The 12,561-nt window shown below is 34.6% G+C and overlaps 1 protein-coding gene across 1 annotated transcript; it reads right to left on the bottom strand.

Annotated features, from left to right (window-relative positions):
- Window positions 1-1,536: 1,536 nt before the first annotated feature.
- On the bottom strand, window positions 1,537-8,768 carry LOC145094094 (phospholipase D gamma 1-like). Its single transcript, XM_079032369.1, has 11 exons — window positions 8,426-8,768; window positions 6,614-8,320; window positions 6,081-6,197; window positions 5,083-5,277; window positions 4,050-4,298; window positions 3,901-3,969; window positions 3,654-3,801; window positions 3,242-3,390; window positions 2,982-3,158; window positions 2,153-2,350; window positions 1,537-2,020 (listed from the first exon to the last, which is right to left on the bottom strand). The coding sequence occupies exons 2-11, from the start codon at window positions 8,258-8,260 to the stop codon at window positions 1,727-1,729; spliced, it is 3,243 nt and encodes a 1,080-aa protein (XP_078888495.1). The 5' UTR covers window positions 8,261-8,320; window positions 8,426-8,768; the 3' UTR covers window positions 1,537-1,726.
- Window positions 8,769-12,561: the final 3,793 nt, after the last annotated feature.

Raw genomic sequence — 12,561 nt, 5'->3', positions numbered from 1 at the left:
TGATAATAAGATTATGTTTTGAATTGATACTCGGAAACTATGTTATGACTTATGATACGATTTTTATAAATATGCTTTTAGTAATGTTTTAAAAGAATTTTTTTTAGCCGTGATTTTTGGATCGTTTCATGGTGAGTGTCTTTTTTTCATAAAATTGTCCAAGATATGGAAGTGCATTTCGACATGACGGCTTGGCAGAAAGCGGTTTTCCAGTGCTTACGTGCACCACATGCTCAAGATTTTCTTCTAGCTATCCCTATAGATGGGTTTGGCCAACACATGTCTCCCATGGAGTATCGTACTATTCTCAAATATCGACTCATGATTCCCATTTTCCCAGCTGACGAGATATGTCCTGTGTGTCGCAAGGCATGTTTGGACTCTTTTGGGGAGCATGCAGTTCACTATAAAGAACTCCCGGGGTTCAAATACAGGCACGATATGGTTAGGGATGTCTTGTTTGATATATTTAAGCGTGCCGGGGTTTCCGCTAAGAAAGAGACACCTGTTAATTTCTTGACTGACCCGACAGAAGGAAGGTCAACCCTCAGACCGGCTGACATTCTGATTTTTGGATGGGTCGGAGGAAAACACGCATGTGTGGATCTTACAGGGGTATCTCCTCTCGTGGGTCTGAGGGATGGGGGTTTCACAGCGGGACATGCTGCTTTAAAAGCAACCACATGCAAAGTCACCAAACATGAGAGATCGTGCCTAGAAAATCAACACATGTTCATACCATTTGCATTTGATACGTTTGGTTTCCTCGCACCGGATGCCGTAGAGCTTCTTAAAAAAGTACAACGAATCATGCATAGTAATGTTATATCACATAGATCTTCGGATGTAGTCTTTAAAAGAATTAACTTTACCATTCATAAAGGCTTAGCGGCACAACTTGTTGCCCGTTTGTCATCTCACTCATTGTACGATGACAATTAAAAAGTTGGTTATATTATTAATTACTTAATTTACTCCAAAAAAAAATCTAGTTAGTAGGTTTTGATATTAGGGTAAAATGCATAATACATAACGTACCAATTACTATTACTTTTTTTTTTATCTACTCAACTATTACTTTTTGTCTAGTTAGCCACTCAATAACCATAAAGAAAGTAATAGTTTTGTGATCAAATCAACATAAATACATAATGATGAAACTAAATTACGATTGTATTTATTTCAATTTTTCTTTTTTCAAAACGGATAAAATTGATTTTCTTAAATGATAAAATTGTAATGGTTTGATCACTACACACAATATCTAAGTGAGTAAATTGATAAAATGACGATTTTTATACCTTTTTTACAACGCAATTTGCAATTTAATCTTGATAAACATGAAAATATGAAATCTTCCAAGAACATAGAATTTATAAAACCTAGTATGGGTTTTAATGATTTGCCTATAGACCAATAAATGTCCATTTCAAACTTCCATAAACCGAAATCCTAAACCTTCAAAATGATATTTTGCATCATAAACTGGTGAAACTCAAACCATCCCTAGAAACTACATATACCAAAAAGCACAAATTCAAAAGATTTATTTAAATATAAAGAAAGGGTACTCAAATGTACACAATCAACAAATATAACATAAAGAACAAACTATTTAATTTGCATACAATAAAAAACTATACACATCATAAACTCTATCAAAAAATTGGAATATGAAGAAACCCTACATCTTGAAAAGTCAAACTTGTCAAAAAAAAAAAAATCATCAAATAGTCAAATTCTCTTGAATCCCAAGGAAGGAGCCGACGATTTGGCCACCCACATCGGGGAAATTTTCAAATCCGGGAAGAGATTTGACTTTTCCTCTTCGGTCAACCTCAACGGGGTATTTCAAAAGATGTCCCCTCATTTCTGATATTTGATCGGATGCAAATTGTTTCCAATTAGCTTCGGATAACGATCTGACGTGGCGCACACATTCCAGAGATTCCGGTTGTGTAAAACGATCGTCCACGTGGCCAAGATGTTCTGCCCATAGTGACATTCGGTATCCGTATACCTACAAAAAAACACGTGTCATGTGATTCCATTCCATCGAACAATCAAACAAAACAAAGAGTTTTTTCTCATTCCAACGGAATGAACGATTCCATTCCCTTGGCAATTTGAGAATTAATTTTTTTATTTTTACCTGTCCTAGTGGATTGGCGTGTTTTATTGCCCAAGTATGATGAGGTTGATAAGCTCCCATTGCAATTTCTGTATCTCTTGTTCCCTCCATAGAGCGTTGATTTATATTTGCAGATCCGATAATTACATACTCATCATCAACTATCATGCCTTTTGAATGTACATATATCATGAATCTCCGGCTTTTACGAGAAAGTCCCTAAAATAATAATAATTTATTTTAAAGAATAAATGTTATCATTTCTTTGCTATGAAAAATAAATGTGAGAAAACATAACAAATATGTGAGGGTCAATGTTGCAAAACAGGTAATTGTTAGGGGGTGTTTTGGATGTTTGTAAATAAATACTGATTCTGGTCATTTAGGATTAAATTTGTTGAAAGTGGGACCAATAATCACATTTATTCTCCTTATTTCATGAGACAAAAAAAGAATTTCTGAATAAACAGAATCTAAAAATAAAGTTTGGATTTTAATGTTTTAGTTTCTTTTAATAGGAGGTACTAATTCATTTGTTTATTATAGTATCCTACTTTTATTTCTTTCTGCTACAAGTTACAACAGTGTATTTTCCTTTTTTTTTGCCTATTAAGGCATTGTAGATTGAAAACTCCACCCAATTATACATTGTATTTATAACTTTTATTTTTCTTATTGGAAAAATTGTACTTTAAAAACTGCATTGTATTTGGATGACATTGTTATAATTGGTTAGATTTTTCAAATTATATTGCTGTAAATAGGAAGAAATAAAAGTATAATCTTGTAGTTTACAAATAAATGAAAGTAGATTACTAATTCTTGAAAAAGTCAAAGAGTCAAACGGGACCTGAGGAGTATTTCCTGTAGAAGGGCTCTCATCGCCTAAATTATCATCTGGACCAGAAGCTTCACGGTTTCCAAGACAAAAGAAATTCAAATAATCTTGTGCTGAAAATGACCCCTCAAGCCCAACTTCTTCCAAAGCCTTGTAAATCGTCTCATACATCATTTGCATCGTCTTGTTCTGCAATTTTTTTTTTAAAATAAAGAAATTTTTTTAATTGCATTTGTAAGCAAGTAGGTTGCTATTTCTTGCATTTAATATACCTGCCAAAAAAGAATACGTTGTGTAGCAGAGCCCGTAGGGACGCCCTCTGGCCACATAGGGATGATGATATACACTGCAAACCTTTCGTGTGCTTTGATTTTACTTGCGATTTTAAGCGCAATCTCCATTGGTATCAAATTGTTGGCACCTAACAAACATAATCAATCGTATATATGAAAAACTTCATTTACCAAATCTTCATCTCCATATCATGCAACTATCTATCTGGCACTGATACACACAATAGAACCAGGATGGTACATTGTGTGGTATGTACCAGGCCTGATACATTCTACCAGGCCTGGTACATGTACTAGGCTTGGTACAGTGTGTGTACGAGGCCTAGTACAGTATGTGCCTGATAAAAAAGAATTATCAGGCACATGCATAGATAAAAGAGAAGTTTGTTACCCAAGTCTTTATAGGAACTCCAATTGTATGATGATCCAATGAAGTATTGATTCTCGATATAAATAAAATGTTGTGCAGAACGAATAGCTTTCACGTATGCCGAATGTATGCTCATATCAATCATCACATTCTTCCCACAAACCAAATTCTGTTTATAAATCCATCAACAACATTTTCATTTTATATTTCATATTTAATATTTTCTTTTTCATATAGGATAATAAATTTTAATCAGTATATCTCACACCTTTTCTGCAGCTAACCTCGCATCCTTTGGAAACCCTTTAACCGAATTTGAATCGATTGAACGGAAAATCTACATTAAATAAAGAAAAAGGTTATAAATGTGGGCTAAATTGATATATTTTGAAAAAATAAAATAAAAAAATTATTTACCTGTACATGCCAGCCTTCGGGATCTTGATCACTAAAGGAAGGTTGAGCATGTACACCCAAAAGTTCGGGTACCCTTTCTATTCTAAGTAAAGCATCATCATATGAAGTTTTGAGTTTTTTAAAACCATGAGGCTTTGAAGCTTTTAGCCATCTTTCTTCAAAGTTACTCATCACATCATATGCTGCTGGACCATCGATTTTACTATGCATGTCATGCCATGGTTCTCTTGGACAACCCGCAAAATTACCCTGATTATAAAAATAAAAATAAATATATATATCTTCTCATAACTCGTAAATAAATAATATCTTGCAAAAGATAATATTAATAAGGGAAAATGGCAAGAAAGCAACCGTGATATCGAGTATTTTTGCATTTTTGAAAAAACAAAATATATATCTTTTATGGAAAAACTTGAAGCTATCTTCCTTTTAAGCTTTTTTCGTTCAATTTTACACATTGGATTCATTAGAAATAGAATGTTACATATCAATTTTTACATGTATGGGTTGAAATTGCCACCTCTAATGATGGGAGGATGGGAATAAACATAGTTAATTTAAAATGTTTCTTACATATACGTAAGATTGATGTATCTTATTAAACAGATAAGGTTGTACAAAAAAAAATAAAAAAAAATTAAAATCAAAGTTCTTGAATAGCAGTAGAAAAAAGGCCACAATCGATTTTTGAATTTTCTATTTGTGAAATTAGATATAACCATTATATTTTGGGCAATTATGCGGTTTCATTTTTCCAATAAATCAATAAAAGTTTCAGATATTTAAACATTATGACTTGATAAATATAAACTTGTCAAAATGGGTAATCTGGAAAATTACCTGTGAAATATAGAAATATAACAGGTCAAAATGGTTCATTTGGAAAAATGTCAAACTTTTAAGTTGCCCTTTTCGTTATAAATAGAAGTATATCAATAAGTGATTCAAATGTAATTCTCATCTAAAATAACTCATTGAATTAATCAAACTAAAAGTCAAGAAAAAATGAAAAAGATATTGGATTAATCACCGTGAAAGTAGGGTTATGAAAGTCATCTGCATGAACTGTTGAAAGACTTCTAAACAAAGGATGCTGTGGAGTATCATATCTCCCATCACATAAGTCAAGTCCTCCAACAAAAGCCATAATTCTTCTTTTACCATATCCAGCATCAGTATCAACAATCACTGTTTTTTGGTGGTGTGTATAAATAGTTCCAACTTCCTAAAACACATTTAAAAAAAAAATCAATATTAGAAAAAAGGGTGAATTAGTAGTTTCACTTTACTTGAAGCTTTTGTAAGTGTTGTAATAGATGAATGATGTTTAAAAAGTATTTGAGAAACGAAAGAAGACCTGGGAAAGTGGAAAAAAGTCGGATAAATGAGGGTGTATTTGTAAAAAGTTAGGACTTAATGAGGGCGTATTAAGTAGTTCTTTCTGCATTAGGTTAAAAAAGAAAACCTATATATAGCTTACTGGATTAAGTCATATCTCATTAAGTAAAAAAGCAAAATATATAAAAAGGTTGAAACTTTTTCCATAAAAGGTACAACTTTTTGTGTAAAAAAAAATAAGAGAACATTATAAAGGATATTGTTTGAATTTTTTTTTTGAGAAAATGATGGTACACTAGGTAAAATCAAAAAATAAAATAAAAATAAAAGAGGATATGTTTGTAAAAGAGAATTTAATGGGAAAACTTTCTTTATTAATAAGTCCTTTCTGCATTAGGTCAAAAGGAACACCCATATACAGCTTATTAGATTAAGTCATCTCTCCATTAAGTATAAAAAAGTTGAAATTTTTTTTATAAAAAATAAAAGTTTATAAAAGTACAAAGTACAAACAGCCAGAGCTTTATAAAAGGTGCAACTTTTTTATATCTTCGAAAAGATTTCTACTTATAAAGCTATCAAAGTTGCATACTTTATACTTTAGAGAAAATACATTCTATACTTACAATCTTTTTTTTTTTTATTTTTAAATATATTAAATATATTCTACATTTAAGAATTCCTGCACACCTGTTTCTTCACCCAGCTGTGTCTTTTTCCAGCCATACGAGGAACAAGCAGCACTTGCACTGAAGAATGCTTAAAAAAATGCCGAGTTTCTTCATCATGAGTAGCCATAAATCCATCCTGAAAAACAAAAAAAATATATATATTAAGCCCAAAAATTTCAAAAGTCCTATATTAATGCTAATTTTCAAAATTAACCATTGGTTAAATTGGAAAGATGTCTGAATCAATTATAGTTTTATTGAAAAAAAATAAAGTATAAGTGATGTATACTGAATAAAGCTTTGAACTTTTTTTTATGTATATTAAATAAAGCTTTGATCTTTGTGATGTACATATTTTCAATTCTTATGAGGCCAAATGACTAAAAGGTCCTTTTATATCAACATATTTACAAAATTAACATTAAGCCCAAAAACTATAATAGCTTAAACAACCGATTATCCGATTCTGATTATTCGGGTCATAATTATCACTTTCAAAATGTAAATCCAAACACATGTTAATGAAGATTATAAGGAAAAAAAAAAACTTACCATTTTGAACCCCAAAATGTTCCTTGAAGTAGGATCATCCCAAACAAGAAGCAAAACCCTAACACCTTCTTGTGACTTCAATTTCAAAAGCTCACCAAGGGTATATTCGGGAAAACTACCAACCCCACGTACAAGTCTCACTTCATGCCACACAGACCACCCTGTTATATAAATCAGATGTCTTGCTTTACTTATTGCTTCAAATATATCATTCCAACAAGTCCCATGAACATAATGCATTCCTTCATCAAGCCTAAAATCTGGTAAACTCCCATTATGCACATGTGCATCTTGATATAAAGTCACCCTCCCCCCTCTTCTTAATGGAAAATACGTCCCTGGTACCCCTTCAGGATTCACTCCAACCCCATTATGATAAAAACTCAAATTCTCCATTGAAATGTATTGAATTGAAAGCCCTAAACCAGCTCCATTCTTACAAGGTCTTCCATTTGTTCCAATCAGTGGAAAAAACCCTTCGATTCTTGTTCCTGAATACAGATCTTCAACTGGAATTGCAACAACTCCTATAAGTTGTGACCCCACAACATCACTATCTTTAACAAGAAAATGAATTTCAGCTGCATGATGTGCAACAGGTACATTAAAATGTTGCTTCCAAATTGGATTCTCACTGTTGGAAATCACATAAGTTCTTCCAATCACAGCACTTGTCACAGCTATGGAAACATAAGGGTCACTGGTGATTTTGCTTCGGGTTCCAGGAAATCGATTGAAAAAATCCCCCATTGTTTTATGAAACATATCCATATTTGGAAGGTTTTTTGCTTCGTGTATCCATATGTCCAAATTCCCATGTAGAAGGAGGACTTTTAATGCCTTTTTTGAAGGCCCGAATGATACTATTTGGTATTGTTGATTGTTTTGTGGGTTTATGAATGAAGGGGCGTTGTTGAGAGAGGGTGTTTGAGATAGATCAAGAGAGTTGCTATGTAAAAGAGGCACCTCAGGATTTGAAGAATGCCCATGAAAACTATGACTTGATAAAGATTCGTTTGTAATCACACTTGGATAGATTGGAGGGGTGACTGGCGGTGTTTCTGCTGACGTGGCGGCCGGTGCAGGTGGTGATGCGGGGGCGGATGGTGCAGATTCAGATAAAGAGAGTTGAGATAAATGATGATCTATAGGCGGGTAATAGATTGGAGCAGAGAGTGGTGGTGTTTCACCACCACCACCACTACTATCTTGGTGGTGGTGGTGGTGGTGGAGGTGGTGGTGATTAGTCGGTTGAGCTTCAGGAGGTGGAAATGGAGGAGGAAAGGTTTCTTGATTGTATTGTGGTGGGGGAGGGTAGCCATATCCAGGGTGTTGATATGGAGGTGGTGCACCGGAAAATGGTTGTGGAGGAGGGTACCAGTATTCCGGTGGGGTTTGTGGTGGTGATGGATGTGGATATGAGTATTCCGATGGAGTTTGTGGTGGTGATGGATGTGGGTATGAGTATTCCGGCGGGGTTTGTGGTGGTGATGCATGTGGATATGGGTGGGGATACGGTGGATATGGAGATGAATTGGAAGGTGGGTATTGAGGGTAATTGGAAGGTGGTGGATATGGGGAAGAATTAGGATTATATCCATAAGGGTATGGATTGTATTGAGATGAATGATTATAATTATTATCCATTCAATAACGCTGATCTTTTGTGTTCCAAATTTTCAAAAGCATTGGGGAAGAGGCGAAGAGCTGAATCAAACTTAGGGTTTTTAATTACAATAAATCTAGCAGAACCTAATAAGCTTAAAAAGCTCAAATCCAACAAACAAACAGAATTTTGAAACGGAGAAATACCTCTGAATTTCTTGAAACAGGGAGATCTGGTAACTGATATTTGATCTAAGATATTAGATATCGAAATGGGAAAACGGGTAATTGCGATAATAAACGCGTATAGAATTCACCAATCGAAATTACCACGAAATCGTCTTTGTTACGATATGCATTTCGGCGGAAGCATTCTAACCTCTAAAATGGCGATGACGATGTTGATGTCTGTGAATTGTCAAACCTGAAAGATTCAAGAAGTCTGAATTCTTGGTAAACAACATAGCAACTCTCCAATTCGTATTTCAAAGAGATGCTTGTAGTATTTTGTTCTAGAACGAATCAAGTTACCCTGGTTACAACAGAAATTTAATAGTTTTATGTAATTCTATTCATGTTTACAAGTAACATGTCTCGATCAGACAAGACGAGTGTTGCAAAAAACCTGCCACGCGTCATAATAAATGCAACATGTCCATTGTCTAAGAAGAACATTTTCATAAAAGAATATTAAGGAAACTTACTTAAAATGGTAAGATGTTTTTGATTTGTATATTTAGTCATGGAGATTTTTTTCCACAAGTGTCATTGAATTTGTTTGAAGTGTTCAAGAAAACATTCTTATTTATGGTATGATATCTGGTTTAGCCGATTTCCGCCGTATTTGACCGCTCCGGCAAGACTATGGTCAACTTCTCCGGTTATTATGACTTTTCCGACATATTTGGCAGTATTCTCTCACTCTCTCTCTTTGTTTTATTTTCTCTCTTTCTTTGATACAAAGATTAACACACACATCATATATCTTCTAGATTCAAGAACACATACACGAACAAAGATGAACATACACATCAGATTTGTTTCATATTCAAGGTTTTGTATTATCTTTTTCTCTTTATTTCTTCTCTTTTCTCATGAACTCAAGAACTCCAGATCGAGCTTTGAAAATCGAACTTCATACATACATCATACATTGTTTATGATTTTGGGTTTTTGAGTTTTAGGGTTTATGATTTTTGGGTTGGAAGATTTGTAGGGGATACAACTGAAGGGTTTTATGCATTCTAACACTCATAAGGTGTACATGCAACCCTAAATACCTTGGGTCTATGTTTTCTCTATTATACATGCAAATATCAATTTTCCAAGGTATTGTTCTAACTAGCATAATATGAAGTACATATAATATAAATTATAGTAGAATTACATACCTCTTTGTTGTAGCTTGATTCCATGAAGCTTAAGAGCCTACTGCCTCAAGTGTGACACCTCAAATGGTTCACACAACATCAACAACATCTTGGAATAACTTGAGAGAAAAGGTTCATATTCTCAAATCGGCTAGCCCTCATGTGTATACACACTAGTGCCAATTTCTTGAGCCATGGGGTCCTTATATATTGTGGCTATTAGGGTTACACCACGTAACTCATGTCTTTCCATATTCTTCATGCTCCATGGGTTAAAACCTCCATGGAGTATCAATGGGTTACTTACTCCATGGGTTTAGCCTAACAAGAAGAACTAGGGCTGTCAAAATTGTACCACGGAAAACCAACCAACATGCTACCAACCGAACCAAGAAAGTTGGTAGCCAACATGTTTGGTTGGTAGTACCGTACCAATTGAACAATCTTGGTACGGTAATGGTATACAATTTTGAATATCATGGTAATTCGGTACCAACCAATTCATATATATATATATATATATATATATATATATATATATATATATATATATATATATATATATATATATATATATAACAAAATCGTATATTTCAAATTTTCAATTGTCAATTGTATTTAGTGTTTAGAGTTTTAATAACGTTATATAAGTTATTTGGTTGCATTAGTCGATAGTTATTAACACGCTAAAACACAAAACTAAAATGTTACTTTAACGTTACTTCAATAGAATTACTTTGTAAATTAAAAGAACTACATAACCTATTTCTTTACTAAATATCAAAATTACCCGATGTATTTTCTTATTTTAAAATCTTACAATAGAAAAATAAAATAAGTCGGTATATACCATTACCAATTTGTACCAACCAAACTTGTTGGCAGCCAAATATATTGGTACCAAATATATTTGGTACGGTACTGGTAGCAATTTTTTTATACCAAGTATAGTTGGTACGGTACACGGTTTAAGGAAAAACGAATTGGTACCGTACCAATTCCACCCCTAAGAAGAACTATGGATCATAAGCCTACATATATAAGAATGAATGATTTACACAATCAATCCTCATATATTTAATTAGTCTCCTTTTGATCACAAAATTAATTCCAAATTAATTCTTGATCAATACTAATTAAATAATATAATTTCATATAAATATATTAGAACTTATAATATTTCAACAAATCATAAATGTAACACCCGGATTCCTAGGTATATTAATTATTCCTTTATTTTTTTGGAGGTTGAGAGTGGACTCGGCGAGTTGGTGTTTAGACTCGCCGAGTATGGTCGCGGATTCGTATCCGGGTTCACAGCTGGACTCGACGAGTTCATGAATGGACTCGGCGAGTCCACGCTGTTTAATGAAACCCTAATTTCCTGGGTTTGGGACCTATTTAAAGGCCCTTAGGGCCGTCATTTGCGGCTACCAAACCCCAGAGAGAAACCCTAAGAGATCTGGAGCGTTTGTGAGGAAGGAGAGGCCATTCTTGATCATTTTGTTGGTGTATTTGCAAGGAAGAGGTGACCAAGGCAAGAGGAGGCTGAAGGAGGTGCGATTCTGGTGACTTCAGAGTTCATTGACTTCATATTGAGGTATTTATTCGGACCTTCTTCAGATTTGGTGTTGATCCTTAGAGTTAGGGTTTTCTAACCCCTTTAGAGGATGGATATGTGGAGCAATTGGTCCCCTCTCGAGTCTATGATTTGGATCTGGACCCAAAGAGGTCCAGAGACCTTAACCCTTGCAGCTTTATGAGTTATTTTGGGAGCCATGAACTTAGGATGTTATTTTTGGGGCTAAATCACCAAGTTAGACCATCTAGATGTTTTATGAGTGTCAAGGTCTGAACTTTACGTGATTATCATGCTTGGGAAGGTCAGATCTATGGATTAAAGGAACAGATCTGACCTCAGGAGGTCTATGGAGTTTGTGCATGGCATGAACTCGCCGAGTCCAAAGATCAGACTCGGCGAGTAGGGTGAGGGTTTCCCGTAAATCACTCAGTGAGTCAGAGAGAGTTAGGGGATTGGAGTTCAAGGCGGAACTCGCCGAGTTGTTCTTGAGACTCGGCGAGTTGAGTCGGGGTGGCCCCGCGATTCATGCCAAGTGTGACTCGTTGAGTAAGGGGAGGAAATCGACGTTCCAGGCGGGACTAAAAGAGTTAGTAGACACGTGTAGACTCTCCGAGTCGCCCAATTGTACATGACGAGTCGGGTCAAAGTTTGACCATTGACTTTTGTTGACTTTTAGGGTTTGGTCAACAATGTGGCATTTGAGCTGATAGAGGGGTAAAATGGTCTTTCGCCTAGAGAGGGTTGAGTTTAGTCCCAAGAGTTATATTTATGAGAATATTTACTTTGTGTGATTAGGCGGAGGCTAGATCGTATTTCTACCGAGTCAGAGATTTACCGAGACATCTGAGGTAAGTCTTCTCACTATACTTTACCTAGTGTGGTAACAAAGTTATGTGACAGAGTATTTTAGAGTTATATTCCAGTGTATTTGTATGTTATTATGTGTTGTGATTTTTGTGATATGAGATATGCATGATTCAGAGTTTGTAGAGTTAGGACCAGTGGGTCCATAGAGTTATGGTACCAAGAGGGTCCCACAGAGATATTCGACCAGAGGGTCAATAGAGTTACAACCTTGAGTGGATGATATGTGTATATGTGGTATTTTGGGGAACTCACTAAGCATTTATGCTTACAGTGTTATGTGTGGTGTTTCAGGTACCAGTGATGATCGCGGGAATGCGTCGGCATGACTCGTACACATGCACACTGGAGTTCATATGTTTTGATCTTGGGGTTTTGTATTTAGATAATGATGATACAATGTTTTAAAATTTGGATGTGAATGAAATTATATGGTTTTTAAAATGCGAAAAATTGTTTAAATTTTTACGGTGTTACAATAAATATCCTTTTTGATGAGATTAAATCTCAGACCGTTTAGATCTTTT

Source organism: Lactuca serriola, chromosome 3 (assembly GCF_051521515.1).
Source record: "Lactuca serriola cultivar US96UC23 chromosome 3, Lser_US96UC23_V15, whole genome shotgun sequence".
Classification (NCBI taxonomy): Eukaryota; Viridiplantae; Streptophyta; class Magnoliopsida; order Asterales; family Asteraceae; genus Lactuca; species Lactuca serriola.
Note: the sequence above shows the minus strand (reverse complement) of the source record. Positions and strands in the feature narration are given on the sequence as shown.